This window comes from Erythranthe guttata, chromosome 11 (assembly GCF_056151865.1).
Source record: "Erythranthe guttata isolate IM_541 chromosome 11, IM_541, whole genome shotgun sequence".
Taxonomy (NCBI): Eukaryota; Viridiplantae; Streptophyta; class Magnoliopsida; order Lamiales; family Phrymaceae; genus Erythranthe; species Erythranthe guttata.
The window spans coordinates 2,550,755-2,568,763 of record NC_142543.1 but is presented as its reverse complement, the minus strand read 5'-3'; the positions used below and the strand labels follow the sequence as shown (position 1 = coordinate 2,568,763).

General features: G+C 30.9%; 2 protein-coding genes and 2 long non-coding RNA genes across 4 annotated transcripts; all 4 read right to left on the bottom strand.

Annotated features, from left to right (window-relative positions):
* Positions 1-577: 577 nt before the first annotated feature.
* Positions 578-7,985, bottom strand: LOC105977534 (uncharacterized). The gene is made up of 9 exons (XM_088825536.1): positions 7,494-7,985; positions 7,217-7,294; positions 6,065-7,129; positions 5,681-5,752; positions 5,117-5,564; positions 4,085-5,010; positions 2,439-3,656; positions 670-2,323; positions 578-584 (listed from the first exon to the last, which is right to left on the bottom strand). The coding sequence occupies exons 3-9, from the start codon at positions 6,285-6,287 to the stop codon at positions 578-580; spliced, it is 4,548 nt and encodes a 1,515-aa protein (XP_088681662.1). The 5' UTR covers positions 6,288-7,129; positions 7,217-7,294; positions 7,494-7,985.
* Positions 7,986-8,695: 710 nt separating this feature from the next.
* On the bottom strand, positions 8,696-9,676 carry LOC148766773 (uncharacterized). The gene is made up of 2 exons (XR_016034534.1): positions 9,580-9,676; positions 8,696-9,412 (listed from the first exon to the last, which is right to left on the bottom strand). It is a non-coding gene; the product is annotated as an uncharacterized LOC148766773 (long non-coding RNA).
* A 2,377-nt stretch (positions 9,677-12,053) lies between these two features.
* LOC105962514 (uncharacterized) lies at positions 12,054-13,697 on the bottom strand. The gene is made up of 7 exons (XM_088825679.1): positions 13,549-13,697; positions 13,322-13,451; positions 13,079-13,233; positions 12,863-12,983; positions 12,600-12,770; positions 12,462-12,527; positions 12,054-12,361 (listed from the first exon to the last, which is right to left on the bottom strand). The coding sequence occupies exons 1-7, from the start codon at positions 13,638-13,640 to the stop codon at positions 12,197-12,199; spliced, it is 900 nt and encodes a 299-aa protein (XP_088681805.1). The 5' UTR covers positions 13,641-13,697; the 3' UTR covers positions 12,054-12,196.
* Positions 13,698-15,912: 2,215 nt separating this feature from the next.
* LOC148766772 (uncharacterized) lies at positions 15,913-16,821 on the bottom strand. Its single transcript, XR_016034535.1, has 3 exons — positions 16,724-16,821; positions 16,532-16,618; positions 15,913-16,457 (listed from the first exon to the last, which is right to left on the bottom strand). It is a non-coding gene; the product is annotated as an uncharacterized LOC148766772 (long non-coding RNA).
* Positions 16,822-18,009: the final 1,188 nt, after the last annotated feature.

Here is an 18,009-nt window from a genome sequence, read left to right as displayed (position 1 = left end):
AGAGAGAGAGAGAGAGAGAATTGCAGAAAATTTAATAATTAATAGGGGTTATATGAGATAACCCCCTCATACAATTTCATTAGAGGGATAAATCCATTTTTTTATTTACTATTAGGGATAACCCCTCACTTGGCATAATACCCCATTTATCCTTACTAGTAACCGAACCCGTGCGTTGCACGGGGTTATATATTTTAATGAAATGACACAACAACAACACAATTATTAAATCGGAGCAATAAACTACAAATTGCCACAACACAGTTATTAAATCGAAGCAATAAACTACAAATTGCCACAAATATAATAAACATTTGCTGCTTTACACTTAAAAATATTCATATAAAAAAACCCTTAAAAATCGCACTTTAACCATTCAGAAGATACGTGCACTTCACCGATACCCAAGGCATTACTGCACATTAACAATTTCCAATAGCATCATATATGAGTTCAAATAACACAAAAAAATATTGAAAGAAAAAATGCGAAACAAATATATGTATTGTAATCACCTTGATGTTGTGTGACAGCTCATTCTTTGTGGCAATGCATTCATTTTAATGATATTGCATCTTCATACTCTGCGAAATAATAAAAACACATTATGCACAGTAGAATGTAAGGCTTACATAAGAACTAATGTGAAAAACTGTAAATAAAAAATACCTTAAATTTTGAAATACTTCTTTATAAACAACGTTTGTTGTATTTTTTGAAGTATTTCCTTCTTTGTCAACTATAAGTATCTTCAAACCCTTTCGACTGGTAACCCTCGAAATAGCTACATATAGTTGTCCGTGAGAGAAAACAGACTTTTCAAGATATAGACCAACATTTTGGAGGGATTGACCTTGGCTTTTATTTATTGTCATAGCGAAGGAAAGAACAATGGGAAATTGTCTCCTCTGAAAGTGAAACGGAATCCTACTGTCTGACGGCGTTAACGACAATCTTGGAATGAAGACCTTCTGTCCAACATTAGAGCCTGATATTATTTTTGCTTCTAAAACGCGATTTCCCAACCTAGTAATGGTCAATCTTGTACCATTACACAACCCATTGGACTGGTCTATATTCCTCAATAACATAACAGGAACACCTATTTTCAGCTTTAATTCATGGTTTGGCAGACCTGAAGATGTAATAGTATTCAAAAACTCTGGAGTATGAATGTCATGATGTGAGTCGACACTCTCATTCGCCGTACATGGACTATCGAAACTAAGATAAACCTTTTCCTCTTCCGGAACCAAAGACAGCATGTAATCGTTCACCTTCTCAACAATTTCATTAGTAGGTGCCAATATTGCTCGTTGTTGTAAGTATTCAGAATCCATGATATTAGCGAGCAAATTTGGGTAAGTTTCTTCATCAATAGACGCTAAATGGTTACCTGACGATTGTATGAGCAAATCATCAGGTATCTCAATGTCCATAACTCCATCATTGTCATCACCATTAGTACCATCGCCTATACTTAACACCCAATCTGAGAAGTTCTTCAGTTCCTCGCAATTAGAACTTGTTGAAGAAAGCCTCATATTTTTTGTTAATGTTAACACTTCACAATGCTGCCACAAATGTGAGGAATTTATGCTCGCCGACACAACTTGTTGTCTTGTTCCTTTTGGCACGACAGGCAATATTTGTCTAAAATCACCTCCAAAAACAACTGTTTTGCCACCAAATGGTTTGTTCTCATTTTCAGGATCAGACTGGCTTAGGATATCCTTCAAAGATTGATGTACGGCTTCAAAACAATGCTTGTGAATCATCGGAGCTTCATCCCAAATGATGAGTTTCGCTTTCGTTATCAACTCCGCCAAAGGGGAGTCACATGCAATGTTGCAAGTAGATTCTTCATGAACATTAAAAGGAATGGCAAACCTTGAGTGAGCTGTTCTTCCACCAGGAATGAGTAAAGATGCTATCCCACTCGATGCGACTGTGAGTACTATTTCACCTTTTGACCTTAAAGCTGCCGAAAGAGTTCTCCAAATATAGGTCTTGCCAGTACCTCCGTAACCATAAAGGAAGAATAAACCACCATGTCTTTCATTTACACGAACCATAATTTTATCATAGACAATCCTTTGTTCGTCATTGAGACTTGACAATAACTCTGAATGTTCGGCAGCTAATGCACTTCTGTCATAATTAAGTTCATCATAGATAAGTCTATTTTCAACTTGTGGGAGAAGAGACATGTTTGGGAACGGCATTGTTGGAAAATCAGCTAGACTCTTATTGCTACTTCGCATCTTTTTTTCAATTTCCATTAGGGCAAAATTTTTCAAATCATCTTCATGAAGCTGCAAATCTGAAATATAAAAAACAATTTAATAAATTAGCAACAATGCAGAAAATAATAAATGGCAGAGAAAAGAAATTTTGTAATAAGTCTACCAGATAGTTGAAAGTATATAAAAAACTACCTTCACGTTGCAGTATAGTTCTTTGCGTACGCAGGATATCGTCACTCAAAAAATGCCATGTTTTATCCCAAACATATTCAGGCCGTGCCATTTGATTCGACAATAGAAGAGTTGTGAACATATTTCGTAGGAATTTAGCAAACCCCCAATGGCTTGCTTCTTCAATACCATCTATGTACTCCTTATCATCATCTAACAAACCAATTGCATAGCAAGCATCTCTAAACGTAGGATAAACCACATTATTGATGGTTCTTAACTCAATATAAGAAGAAGGCCCCCTAATTATATTGAGTAAGATTCTCAAATAATATAATTCACCACTTCCGGGGGCTACGTAATGAATTCTTCCAACAGAGAATCCTTTCTTTCTGGGAGTCCATGCACGTAAAGGCTGTTTCCAGACGAATTTCGCGGGGAATTCTGCATAGGTAAGACCTTTTGCCTCGGTATATGTAGAATTTGCGTCCATCCATGCTAAAAATTTTGATTGCAATACATGTGGCCTCTCAATAACCGATTCAAGAGACTCGTCACCATCAAAAAATACAACTTGTTCATTGGGCAGGTGAATAGGCAAACGCTCGACTGCCGGTTCTCTAAAATGAACATCGAATGCAAATATTCGCCACATTGCTTCACATGGTGATAAGTATCTACAATCAACGTACATCTTGATCTCATCGTAATTTTCTGATTGTGAGTCACCAGATCCTGTTCCATAAAAAGTTGCAGTAACACGATCATGACCTTTGTTGATGTACTTGAAAAGATACTTAATTGATCTTGATTGGTTGCACCACTCAACATTTATATGTGCCTTGTACCTTTTCATCAGATATGGATTATAGGGCACCACAAATCTATTATCAACATCATTTTTTCCTTTTTTGACTACCCTACCATTATCCCTTCTCTTGTACAGTGGGTAACCGTCTTTATCATTAGAGGTTCGATCATTGAATTTTTTGGGAAAGTGCCTTGTACACTTCCCATCCTCCATGCATGAAGCAGTTGGATTAAATACACCACATGGACCATGGATCATAAGAGAAGTAACACAACTATGAAGCACAGGATCTTCATTTTCATCAGGGATTTCAGCAGATATTATCTTGTCGATATCTTCTGGACTTGGGTACTTGGAGTCAGCATGTAAGAAGATAAGTATATGAGCATGCGGTAGTCCTCGCTTCTGAAATTCTATTGTGTACATCACTGCATACAAAATAAAAAAGTGTTATTTAATAATTAAGTAAATGCAGGAGATCTTGCTCATGTAATATAAATACAATAAAATAGTCATAATGTACCGACAAATTAGAAATGCTAAGATATAATAACTCTTTGTAAAATGATCATAATTAGAAAACATGTGAAAATTGCACGATGAGATTTTTGTATATAATAAGTGTATGTAATAATAATACTATATTAATATGTTCTTTACAGAAAAATATTATAGTAATATTATTTAACTTATTAAGTACATCAATTCAAATAAATTTTATAATTAACATAAGTTATTACTAATTTTATAATAATTAAAATAAGTCATTGTAAAAAAATATTTGGCTATATTAAAATAATATTTGACAATATTATATAAATGTTATAATAAGTTTCAAAAATCTTTTACGTAGTACCTGATTTCACTTTTCCGAATACTTTTCCCCGTTTTATCTCCTTGATGAACTGATCGAGTTTTATTTTAAAAACTCGACAAATAATATCCGGCCTATCTTCAGCTTTCAAACCTTTACCCTTGAGAAGTCTTGTTATCTCGATCCAATTCTGATTGCATGTGAAAGTAACAAATAAATCAGGATATCCAGCCCATCGACATATAGCCATAGCATCTTGGTAAATTTGTATCATATAGCGAGCTCCATTGATAAATGTTGCTGGTAATATGACACGTTTCCCCTTTTTTGATGAATTATTTTCTCCTCTCAAATATGCTTCTGAAAGACCCTTGTACATGTCAGCCCTTAACTCCTTTTGATGCATCCGAAGATATGCTAAACGGGCTGATTCAATCGTGCTAAAAAAATCCACCGCAAGTTGTTGGAATAGACGTTTGGAACCTAAAATTGTTCCGCTCTCGATGGTTCGCATTTGAATTCGAAATGCGATGAATTCTCTCATTGACACTTTTCGTCTTTTATTAGTCACCAAATTGCTCCTATCATTTAGTGCAATGTCATCTCTGTAACCATCTTCACCACGTGGAAACAATAACGGATATTGAAGTGGAAGATAAGCTGGAGATACTATAGAAACACGACGCAATAACCCAGATTGTGTCTCGACAATAATGTCTCGCTCAGCGTCGGCAGAATCAAAATCACCAACTATAAGTGCTGCTACTTCAGATGCAGAAGGAAGATTGTATCTTCTAGCATCATGACTTCTCTTTCCTAAAAGTCGTAATTTGACTTCACGGAATGCTGGACTTTCAATTTTATCTCTGACCATTCTATAAGACTGCACGTACGGATTGTACTGATCGAGCATATCCTTTAGATCTGTAACAATAGAATTTGATAGTTCATTCGAACTTGATTCCATCCTATAATAAATAGAACATAATATTTTGTTTGTTAAAATTCCATATAACAGATAAGTGTATAAATTAAACTAACATTTGTAAATCAGATAGATAAAATTAGTAGTACCTTACGACATTCATTCTGTTTGATACTTCATTTTCCGTGTCGTAAATATACAATTGTGCAAATTTCGGTGTTGATCCTTCAGATGGAATTAAGCTTCCGATGCGGTGGTAGTTCTCCCCGCACATGATAAATGTGGGTGGTGCAGTTCCTTTATTTATTGTTGTATCGATTCTTCCTCCCAAAGACGTGAAGGAGAACATCATATTGAAGGATCGAATGTTCTCCAAAAAAAATTTGCTTCTTGCATCACGCTTGAAATAAAGATTTTGTAGAGTTTGTGGGCAATTCATAAGAAATGGGAGTTGAACTTTTCCTTGACTACAACATAGAGAAAATTTCGGTTGTGTAGTATTCATCACATGCTTCTCTAATCGCTCATCATACCACATCATTGCCCCACAAAAACTGCATTCATAAATTGGATCACCAATGTCCCAATATTCCGTACCTTGTAAGACATGGTTTATATTTATTAATATATTTACATTTACGGTAATAAGGAATTAAAACAAACAATTCAAAAAAAATTCATAATTAAGTAGGGTACAATACTTATAAACATACCTGAATTTGAAAGAGTTGTATTTTCATTTATTCCATAGCCAGATATGTCTTGTGCAACTTCCCCGCTAATATCTGATTAAAATATTGTTAAAATAAAATACAGAATTGTGTGCACATACATAAAGGTGAAGAAAAAAATGTACCCAATATAACGAAATTAAATACCTAGAGGAATATTTTGACCGCTTGTGTTGTTTGCAAATGATTGTGAATGTGCAACCAATTCCAAATCTTTAATTAAAGATGTGGTTGATTAATATATACGACAAACGAAAATGAATCAAAGAGAAGAAAATTAAAAGATATATTTTTTAAAGTTTTTAAAAACAAATTTAAATTTAAAAAAATTATAAAATTTATGTTCCAATCCAGAGGATGAATTACCTAAAATATCACATTGTTGATTAAGTGCGCATTCACCCAATGTATTAACTTCAATTGTTGATGTTGTATATGTATTGTGCGATGACGAATAGTTTTCATCTCTCGTTGGATGAGTTGTTAACATAGATGATAAGGTTGTGCTAGAGTCACAATTATTTTTATTGCACTCTGAATAACGTCTCTTTTTTCCACGGCTTTCTTTCGGAGGTAGTGAAATATCCATTAGCTATAAAAAAATATGTCATCAAAATAAACGGAAATACAATTAGTTATGTTAATTCACAGTTAGATTTACACAATATTTAAAGTTTAATGCATAGTAACCATCGAAAAGGCATTTACATGAGAAATGCATAGAAAAAATAAATGGATGAGTGAGACATTCGCAGATGACCTTCAATTAAATCCGACGGAATCTCAATCGAACAACAGATTAGTGAACCCTTGCACAGTAAATACATATATCTAATTTATTTTGTAGAGAAATGTACATATATTTAATTGACGATCGAAAAATAGCATAAATATATATCTATCTAATGTTATATTCATGTTTATCAATTATAAGCGAACTTTAGAGATCCATATTTTGACTTCAAAATTTAATTTCTCTTTAAGCGTGGACTAAAGTTAAAATTGAAATGATAAATGTTGGACGACTTTTACTAAATGCAAGATATTTTAACTTACAATACTAATTCTAAATAAAAATCCTACAATCCTGCTATTCCATATGTGAAATTCTAAAGATATGTGGTAAAAATCGATTCGATGTATATTCCAAAGACGATTGCAGTCATATTGGTGGTAATAAGGCGGAAAAATGAGCATGTTATCAAACCAACATATATTGCAAAGAGGATGTTTATTATGCACAAACCCATAGGTGAAATTCGCATAGAAAATCAGAAAACGATCGAAAACATAACAGAGAGCTACAAAATAATCGATAAAGAATAATTTTTTTTTATCAGATATATCTTCCGGGACAACTTATGAATTTCTTAACTTCGAACACCTTTGGTTTTCTGTAAAGGATGGCAAAATGATGAAGAATCCAAATATCTGCGAAAAAAATGTCATCAATTATATCATATGACAATATGCAGAATAAATAAAATGAAGTTCTAGTGAATATATAACTCAGATTACCTTAAGGATACTTCAGAGAAAAGGATAAAGACACAGTTGAGGTGGAAAAAACAAATTCAAATACCCTCCAAGCTTCGTCTAAAATAAAAACAAACGTGTAATCGAAAATTTAAATCACCGATGATTATATACATTTGGGCGACCCAAAAAAATGAACATTAAATTAAAAGAAGAAGAGTTGTTAGATTGCAGGAGATAATGATGATAGAGGAACCATCACGAACAAACTATTGCAAGAATAAATTAAATTATACAACTTTTTTTTTCTGCGACTCACCAACGGTCATCTTTTTGTTCTTATAATTATTGTACAAATCATAAGCGGAATCCAGTGAGCCTCAAATTAATTGCAGAACTTCTCGAATTCTTCTTGCTGGGTCGATGGGATTGCTTATGAGTTTTCGATTTTCTCCACTGTTGCGGAAAAAAAAGAGGTATTTATGTTGGAGGAGGGTCAATTGTCAAAGGAAATGCAGTTATATACAATAAGAAAAAAAACCAATGAGAAGTTGAGGGAGAAGAAGTGGGTAGTTTTACGGAGAGTGGGCCAAAAAAAAAAGGTCAATATATTTTTTTTGTGCAATTATTCAATAAATACGGAGAGTGGGTAGTTTTTCGGTTGCTGCCCGACTTTACGAATTTGTTCGGAATGCTGAAATTGAGCCGTAGCCCTCCATTCTTCCGCTTTTCGATTCACGTCCGCCATTTTCTTCATTAGCTTCTCTTCCATATTTGATCTCATTCTCTGTATTTTCACCTGATTAAAATTAAAATAAAATTAAAATTAAATAAAACCCCACATTTATATTAATTATTACACACACACATTTATATACATATATATGTAAGCAGCACGGGGGAGTAAAAGGGTGTCTTTGTCTGGGTGGTGGCTCAAGATAGAAGACAAAGCCAAACACAACCTTACAAAAAAGACTATATATATATTATATATATATAGTCAGAATAATCCAATGTCTGAATTTTTGTTTTTGGTAGAACTTTGACTGTGTGAGACACATATCTATAAACCAAATTAAAACAACATTTATAATGATTTTCAGAGTTTATTAGCTACATTATTCAAAAAAGCCGCAAAAATCCAAAGTTCGAGAGGAATAGGAAAAAAAATACTAATTTTGTATAATTAGGATAACTTATAGGACTAAATCTCTAAACAAACCAAAATTACAATTTTCCATAAAAATTATAGTCATTATATTTTTATTAAAAAAATTAATAATAATTTTCCTAATTTTTTTTCACTACAATTATAGTATTAATAATATGTGTTAAAAGAATTCTAAATTATTTTAGCATTTTAATAATACGGAATAAAATTTAGGAAGTCATATATGTTTATTACAAATTTACCCCTAGGGTTACAAATATTTTACAAAAATGGGATTAGGGTTTCGGGCAAAACCTTTCTTTTATATAACTTTCGTGATTTTTATATATTTCGTATTACTAAACAAACAATGTAATGTAAAATTAGAAACTAAATTCCACGAATAGATCAAAAGAGGAAGAAAAATAAAATAAAAAGTAAAGTGGCATAAAAATATATATTAGATAAACAAACATAATTAATAGTTTAAACATTGTAAAAATAAAAGAAATTATAAGAGCGAAAAGCAGGAAGAAAAAACCACAAAATATAAATATCTCTTCGATTAAATTAATCCAATTTACTACCATTGGAATCTTTGAGACCGCTGGAAGAGTCTGACATATATGAATCAGTCGAGCAATCCTCGTCACTGCAATCATAACATCTGTCATCATTGTCAAAGTCTGACATATCCTTATCATTTGAACAATCGCCATCCTCGTCGTGCTGATCATATACGAACTTGATTCTTTCTGCTGGTTTAATTACTCTACAACGTGGCGTCAAACGAAATTTCAACAATGTTTTGCTGGATTTTTCCGTTTCATCATTTTGTTTTTCATTGTATATGGATTCAAATCCCTTGTCCATTATTTGTAGGCAACGATTCTCAGGGAGGAATTTTTCTTCATCTTCATCTGATGAGATTTCTATAATATTTGGTGCGGTATTACAATTGCAAAAGCAACACAAATGTTTAACACATGCAAATAGTGAAACGGCGATTGAAATTAATACAAATATGCCAATTTTAGCACAAAAATCTCTAACTAATGAAAGTGCCATACTTGAATAAGTGCAGATTCCTGCAAAAAAAGAACATGTAAAGATATTAAATATTCTTAAATCTAACATTACAACGTCCACCAGTATATATACAACAACTTCAGCATATAACATATATTAGAAACGGACATATTCAATGCAGGTGAATTTTTGGTAAAATTAAACAAAAATAAATAAATTTACGTACGCTGGAGGATTGTTTATGTCACGAAATACAAAAAGAGGGAAGAAGATAATGCTGGAGGATTGTTTATGTCACGAAATACAAAAAGAGGGAAGAAGATAATTTATGTAGGAGGAATAGCGTCCTAGATGACCTTTATATAGGACACTGGGAGTTAAGATTGGCATGTTCAATTCTTGTAGAACGTGGGAAAAAAGGAGTTACATAATGGAGTTTGTGGTGTGGAGTTTGTGAATATGTGATTAGTGGGTAACAAAAAAGTAGAAAAAATAAATAACGTGGGTAAGTGGGTGTAAATATTAACATATAAAAAAATAATGAATTAGCTAACATTGTATTCCGATTAATTCTTCAAATTAGTTGATACAAATATGTGCTTAGTTTGTTTTTAATTATGGGCCCTAATAATGTGGAGAAATGGTTAGTTTGTTTAATGTTATGGTGGAGAAATGGTTAGCTTATTGTATTTAGTACCCCTATAAAAGTTACAACTGCACTTTTCCCCCTTGTGAAATACTTATTTAAAAAGAAACCTATAAAAAAATGTGAAACCCATTTACATCCATTAAAAAAAATCATTTATTTTTTTATTTTTTTTGGGATTTCACTAATAAATAACAAAAATACATTGTTATAATAAACACAAACTCAATTGGATTTAATGAAGAATAATATAACTTGTTAGTATAAAATTGTAATTTATAAAGTCAATTCTGAAATAAAAGACATACAGGAAGAAAAAGTTTACCACTAAGGCAATGAAATCATGTTTATTCTAACTATAGTTTTAACATATTTTGAGAGAATAAACCGTAGCTTCACATAGATTACAAATCCAACCAAAACTAAAATCATCCTCGCAGTCATCACAATTGGAACCATAAATGACATAGGCTGGTAACACAGTTATTCTGCATGAAATGCAACGGACCAACTTATCCTCACCTCCAATACCTTGACCACTTAATTCTTCTTGCTTTTCTTGAGGGGGGGCAAACTGATGCTTACTTATTTCTACAGAATCCTCAGATTCCGGTAAAATATTACTATCTCGGCAATTACGGAAAGTAAATGGTGTGTTGCTATCAACTGTCTCGTCCTCATCGCCCGAAGAGATTTCAATATAATATTGAGCTTCCTGTGAATGATTATTTGTTCGACTATAGTGACCTTTGCCCGAGTAAAAATGGAACAAATATTTGATGAGTAGATGTAATATAAGGGAAATGAAGATGGATAAAGCGATGACAGGGATCTCCCATGAGTCATTACGGACATTTAAGATGAACTTTGTTTGTGTGTATGTTCTCATCTGAAAATAGCCATAACAAAAAGTGAAGCAAATTATATAAATAATTACAACTTCATACATATAAAAGTGACAATCAATTTTTATGCAGCAATCACCATAGCAATTCTCAAAATACAAAGTTAGCCAAAATCGTAAGAAAAACATATGGTGTTCACCTGCTCAAGAAAGTGCATCAACAAAACTCCCAGACTCCCTATGGTTGATGATGCCAATGATGTGGCTGCGAAAGAATATAACAATTAAATCAGGTAAAAACACACATGATAATCAATCTTCAAAAAAAAAATCAATGTTAAGTATGAACCACCTTGTATTAAATAATATAGAAATTTCATTCTGGCGGCAGGAGATATATTCACAAACAGAATGTGATTAATATCAGAAATTTTGGTATTTATGATGCAGTTCAATTTCAAGAATCGTTTTCCGCCCTGCGTGTTATATGGCTTCTCAGTTTAAGATCGTGTATAAAACGTCCAATATGAGCTTAGATTGTTTTAAATTGTGGGCCCGAGTAATGTGGAGAAATGGTTAGTTTGTTTCATGTTATGGGCCTAAACTTATTGTATTTAGTACCCCTATAAAAGTTGCAATTGTGTTTTTCCCCTGTAAAATACTTATTGAAAAAGAAACCTATGAAAAAATGTGAAAGCCATTTACATCCATGAAAATAATATCATATCCCAACGCGCGTCTATTGAGTTTTTTTTTTTTTTTTTGTATTTATTTTTTTTTGGGATTTCACTTATAAATAACAAAAATATACTCTTACAATAAACACAAACTCAATTGGGTTTGATGAAGAATAATTTAACTTGTTAGTATGAAATTGCAATTTGTAAAGTTCTTTAAGAAACTTAAAATACGATTTAATTGCACTTCATATTAAATAATATGAATTTTAAGGATCATATTTACTTTAAAAAGTTCTTTAACAAACTTAAAATTTACAACCGTAATCTCAAACACAGCTCCATTACAAAATAAATAAATAAATATATACATCTGATATATAAAATATATAAAATCTGGGCCTGATCTGAATTTATATTATGGAAAGTAATAACAAAATAAGCATTACTAATGGATTTGCAACAAAATCAATAATAACAACATGAAATAACATGAAAAAAAGCAAATAACTGTGATATAGCAACCACTTACCAAAATAACTAATAAAAACAAAGAGGAAACAAAACTAACTACGTACGAAAGTTTCAAAATTAAAAAAAAAAACAGGAGTTTAAAAAAACACATCATAATACATAATGAAATTGTAGTGGCTGCACCAACAAAACAATAAAACCATTACTTTGAATCCTTCTCTAGTTTGATTCTCTTGCAATACACGGCAGTAGTTGACGATTGGGTATTTGCATCACCTGAAGAGCTAGAAGTAGTAGGTTCATCAACAAATCTTTTATCACATGAGTTACTAACTGGAATTGCATCATCGTCAATTGGGTGGAAATCCTACAACGGAAAACATGACTTATAATATATATCACAGAGGGAAAAAAAAAAAAAAACAAAAGTGTATATTTATAAAAGAAAATTTTATATAGAGTAATACACTTGAATTTTCATCTTCTTGTTGAATAAAATTTCCAATAACTTGATCATCTTCTTCGTCCAGTGCCTGCAATAAAAATAAATTAATAATATAATTGTAGATTGCTAAAAAAATGAATGTATATTTTTTCTTATCCACCTTCATTCCACTCTTAAATTTTTGTATCTTTTCTTCATCGTTTGTCATCGCCTTAACGGTGTAAAGCGACCAATTCTTCTTGACATTCATTTCACTGATTTGTATTTTAAATAAAAATTCTTTATTAACCAACATCTGAAACTCAACGGGAAGCGTGTTGCTCAGTTGTTCCTACAAAATGATCCAATAATAATTTAATGATCAAAATATAAATAATTTGAAAAATGATGGTAAATATTTAATGTATGATAGAAAATTATCACCTTTTTCATATTTCCAACTACCTCGCTTGCACTTTTTCCGATAAATTGTTTGACCATTCCATCAAATAGCACTAAAGAAGTAGATGATGTGCTATCAACGATGGTAACCTCAATCCTATATCTGAATACAAACAGGTAAGATTTTCCTTCAATTTTATTAATATACATGGATTAATAATAAAAATAAATTTATAGCCTAAATATATTATAAGTTACCGAGGTATAGTAGGCACATCCATATCACACCTCTCACAGAAATATTTGGATCCATTTGGTATGACTTTCTTCATGCAATTTTTGCACGAAATATACCACCATTTCTTTTCCAAATCAATTTCGAAGATTGTGGCAAGTAAAACCACGGTACAATCCTAAAATAATAATATAAATTAATTTTGTATCCATATGTGATATGAATCGTTGAACAAATATAATATTAGCATATATAAAACAACTTACATCCAGTGTATCTACCAGCTCGGCAATACTCATTTTCTCAAGGGAAAGAAACTCGTCATTCACGGACACTGAGTGTTCACTTGAAATTTGAGATACTGTTTGAGTGAGAGATTCATCTCCTTGCAAAAGTCTATATGTATGTTGAAGATGAAAACAATAATAATTATGATATTAGACGAAATTACATATTAAATATAATTGGTGAAAAAAAAGGAGAAACCGAATACCTTTCCCTATAGTTAAGAGCCTCTTTCAAGTTTGGATTTATGAGCAGATTTGATCCGTGATAGTGAGAAGAAATATTCTTTTTACCTTGCATATAATTTAATATATATTATATTGACATGTTTATTATGAAAATAAGTAAGACGTAAAGATGAAACCTACTTGGACCAAATAACTATATTTACCTTTAAAACTCTTTATTTTGCAAAGTTGCAATATAATGATAACCGGACTTTGTGGGTCGTGATTGACTAAGAAACCATCCAATTTATCAGCATATGAGTTCCACAAAGCACAATTAATTTTGTTTCCACTGCCCACGTAAAAACAAAGAAGAATAATATTCAACATATAATTAAAAGACGAATGATGAAGTTGGTTAGAAAATTTGCTTTTAGATAAAACTATTGCAATTATAATGAATTATACAATCATTCTTACTCCAAGTCTTGAAGAACTACATCAAGTAATTTATTGGTCCTTCCGTTCATGGGTATCTCCTTTGTGGGGTTTGTCTCAACCACATGCCCAATTACATCTAAGAAACAGTACATTAATTGATTTCACTGTAACCGAGTGAAAATAAATAAGAGACTGAAAATTAACAATTTTACCTATTAACCAATCATCTTTGTTGTTGTTCTGAATTTGTTTAAACTCCATAAAGTCAAAGCTAACGTTAGGAATTTCTTCTGCACCGAATGATGTGATGGTGGTTGATCCAATGCTTGTAATTTTGTATCGATGGCCAGTGATTCGAGCGTTCCCGCTATTTGGACTAACGATGAAGTTACAAAACATGTATGTTTTTCCTTCCTTCAGTATAGATTTGAACGTATTCATATGTTGCTTTTTGATGCTAGCATGTACCTTGCCGCCCTACCATAAGTATATATAATGTATATATAATTTATCAACAATATAAAAATATTTTGTAGACGTAATTAAAATAAATAAATAAACTAAAAAAAACGTTTTGCATATCACCTTGGAATCCATGAGCAGCATATCAAGACTTACAATTAAATCTTTGTTTTCATAATGCGGAACAAACCACAACAACATTACTCGTACAATAACTCTCCAAGCCATTGTAGTGGGACTAAGGTCAACAATGTTTGTGATATTGGGAGCCATTATAGAAATCCTACAAAATTTTCAGGATATACAAATTAAAAAGTGAATGAGACTGTGAGAATGAAATATATATGCATATATATATATAGAAAAAGCCAATATTTCGGTTGATTTACACATGATAACTACCTAAGTAGTGGGAGAGTGGATACAAAATTTATTCTCTAAAAAATTAATAAAAACCAACCGAAACATTGTAAATATCATTATCCGATTAAATAAATAAATTAATTAATAAAACCAAAATGTATGGAAGTAGTGGGGTGTTATGGTGTTATATTTAGGCCATAGTGGGTGGTACGGGTAAGTAGTGGGGTGTTATGGGGTTATGTGTGGTATAGTGGTGGTATGGGTAGTTACTATTGGACATGGAATTTAATTTAATTTATCACACTATTTTTTTATTTATTTTTAATTATAAACCTATTTAATTTTACTTTTCAAAATTAGATTAACGATTTTTTTTTTTAAGAAATCAAAGTTTATTAAGAATAGGAGTTATTGTAGAATATAGAACTTTATTAAAAATGTCAGTATTTGACCTCTTAAAAATTAAGTCTTATTTAATTATAAATACCCGTAATTTTTGTTTTTTTAATTCCACCGAGCAATTCCACAAACTATCACCTGTTATTATTCCAGTTAATTATCTCTCCTCTTTTTCTATATGTTGCATTTTTGTTAATTTATAAGAATATAATTAGCAAAAGTAATAAGTGGGTTTCTCAGTATATAAAATTGTTAGTAATAATGGAATAATGGAAGATGAATTAACAGAGTTAATATATTATATTAACTTGTTAATATAATTATAATGGAAGATGAATATAATTGTTAGTAATAATGGAATAATGGAAGTGGGTTTCTCAGTTTAATTTCGTGTGTGTTTATAAAATTGTTAGTAATAATGGAATAATGGAAGTGTGTTTCTCAGTTTAATTTCGTGTGTGTTTATAAAATTGTTAGTAATAATGGAAGATGAATTAACAGAGTTAATATATTATATTAACGAAATTAAATATATTATATTAATCAAATTATATTATATTATGTAACATCAGAGTTTATTTGCCTATATAGTTATATGCATATAAAATTTTTAAGAGAACTATTCGAATTTTTATCTAATAACTATCTAATTAAAAGGAAAAAGAAAAAAAAAAAAAAATTATGTAAATAATAAGTCGCTGGACAATAATAAATGGAGAAAAGAAAACTGATATATGATGTTTGTTGTTTTAGAAAACATTAAAATTGCATTAATCAAACTATTTACATCGGTGATGAAAATATAATAATAAAAAAAAAACATTTGATAACAATAAGAAAACACACTTCAATTGTGTGTTCCAGTAGAAAACAATTGATACAAAAGAGCAAATCTAACTGCGCAAATTTTACAAACCCATTTCCAATCGGGATTATCAAAATCAAGTACTGGACCCCCCACCATTGTTTTTACACATTGTGGGTGCATTGCGGTGAAATTGCAATGCGTGCAACGGACCAACTCATACGTTCTGGCACGCTCCAAACAGTGGTCACAATATATGCAACTTAAAAAAAACTCGTTCGCTGAGATTTCCTCACAATCTAACGAATTCCGTGAGAAATTTGAATCAAATTCTTCTTTCACAAATACATTGATGGATTGTACTGTAGTTAAATCTGTTTCAACGCAAGATCTCCCGCGAAGATGTTGGAACACCTTGCCAAGCAATGCGACCAATGTTGCAATAATTGTTGTGCCTCCAACGTTAACAGATGGTAACCCCTGAAGTGATAAAAGATAATGAGTTTATAAAATAAAAAAATAAATGGTACAAATTTAATGAAAACCAAAAATACCATGGTCAACCAAATAATAAAAGAGATGAACATTATGTGAAGGCATATGGCTGTCATACGGGGAGTCATTGTACACGGAAATTATGCCTGAGTTGCACAAAAAAAAAATCAAAATCATTAGCAACTATTGGTGATGTGAAATTTAAAAATCTGATATAAATAAATCGAAATAACAAACATTGTATTGTTTACCTGTAGAAATCAATTGGCTATGTTGAAAATAATTTGTGAGAAAAAAGAAGAATAAATTTTTTTTTAGCAAGAAGAAGAAGCTTGGCAAAAAAAATTGTGATTTTATGTGGAATTCTTGGGGGTTTAAATAGAGCAATGAAATTGATAATGGATTGAGATCATGGTATGATAATGGGTTAGTGGATGGAAGAGGTTAAATATTGTTTATGAATTAAACCAAAGAATATCAAATATTGGAACGGGACAATTAACTTTATCAATTATTTATTATTATTAACTTTCTTTATTTTTTATTATTTAATTTATTTATCATGTAGTTATTGAGTTTATTCAACCCATGAAATAAGGAAGCTTTTTTTTATATATTCAACGTGTATCCAATTTTGTACAAATTGTAGGGATTTTCTTTTTTTTTTCATTGAGAAAACCATATGAAAAAACTGCTATAATAGGAAATGTCGAAAATACCCCTAGGTTTAGGTTTAGGTTTTAGTTCAAAATATCTTCGTTTTATATATAAGATTATATTCATAATAATATTAAAGATTAATTAATATGGGAAATTAATTAAAAAATACGTAAGTATGCAAATCCTCACATTCAGATTTTTATTTTCTTTCAAAAATTTGATTTTTTTTTCTACTTAAAAAATTATTTATTTATTTATTATTTTTAGTTTTTTCAATTTTTTTATTCGTTTATTATTTTTCATTTTTCATTTTTTTTAAATATTTTTTTTCCAGTTTATTCTTTTAATTAATATTTTTTTATTGATTTTTTTTTCATTTTACCAAATTGAAATCCACTACACACTTATCGAATTTCACTATAAATATTTCGAAATTTAGTGAAAATCATTTTTTTCCAACAGGTTTACCGAAAAATAAAATCCGCTACACATCAAAATTTATGAACATTCACTATCTAAAAAGAAAAATCAACTTAAAATCCACTTTAAAATTATCGTAATCCACTATAAAATTAACATAAACCACTATTCACTGCCAGAATTTGAAAACCACTATTCACTGTTTAAAATCCACTATTCACTGTACGCGTTGTCAACCCCCTTCCCTCTAACGTAATCCACTATTAATGTCACGTGAGAGTTCGAAAACCACTATTTAGTGTAAGCTCATCGACACCCCCTCCTCCTCGCGCCTGTATCAGGTATATTTTGTCTGAAATCCACTATAAGTTCATCAAAAACCACTACAAAAATATAGAAATCCACTACAAAAAATCACCTTTACAAAAGAGAAAATCCACTAAAAATTTGCCTAAAT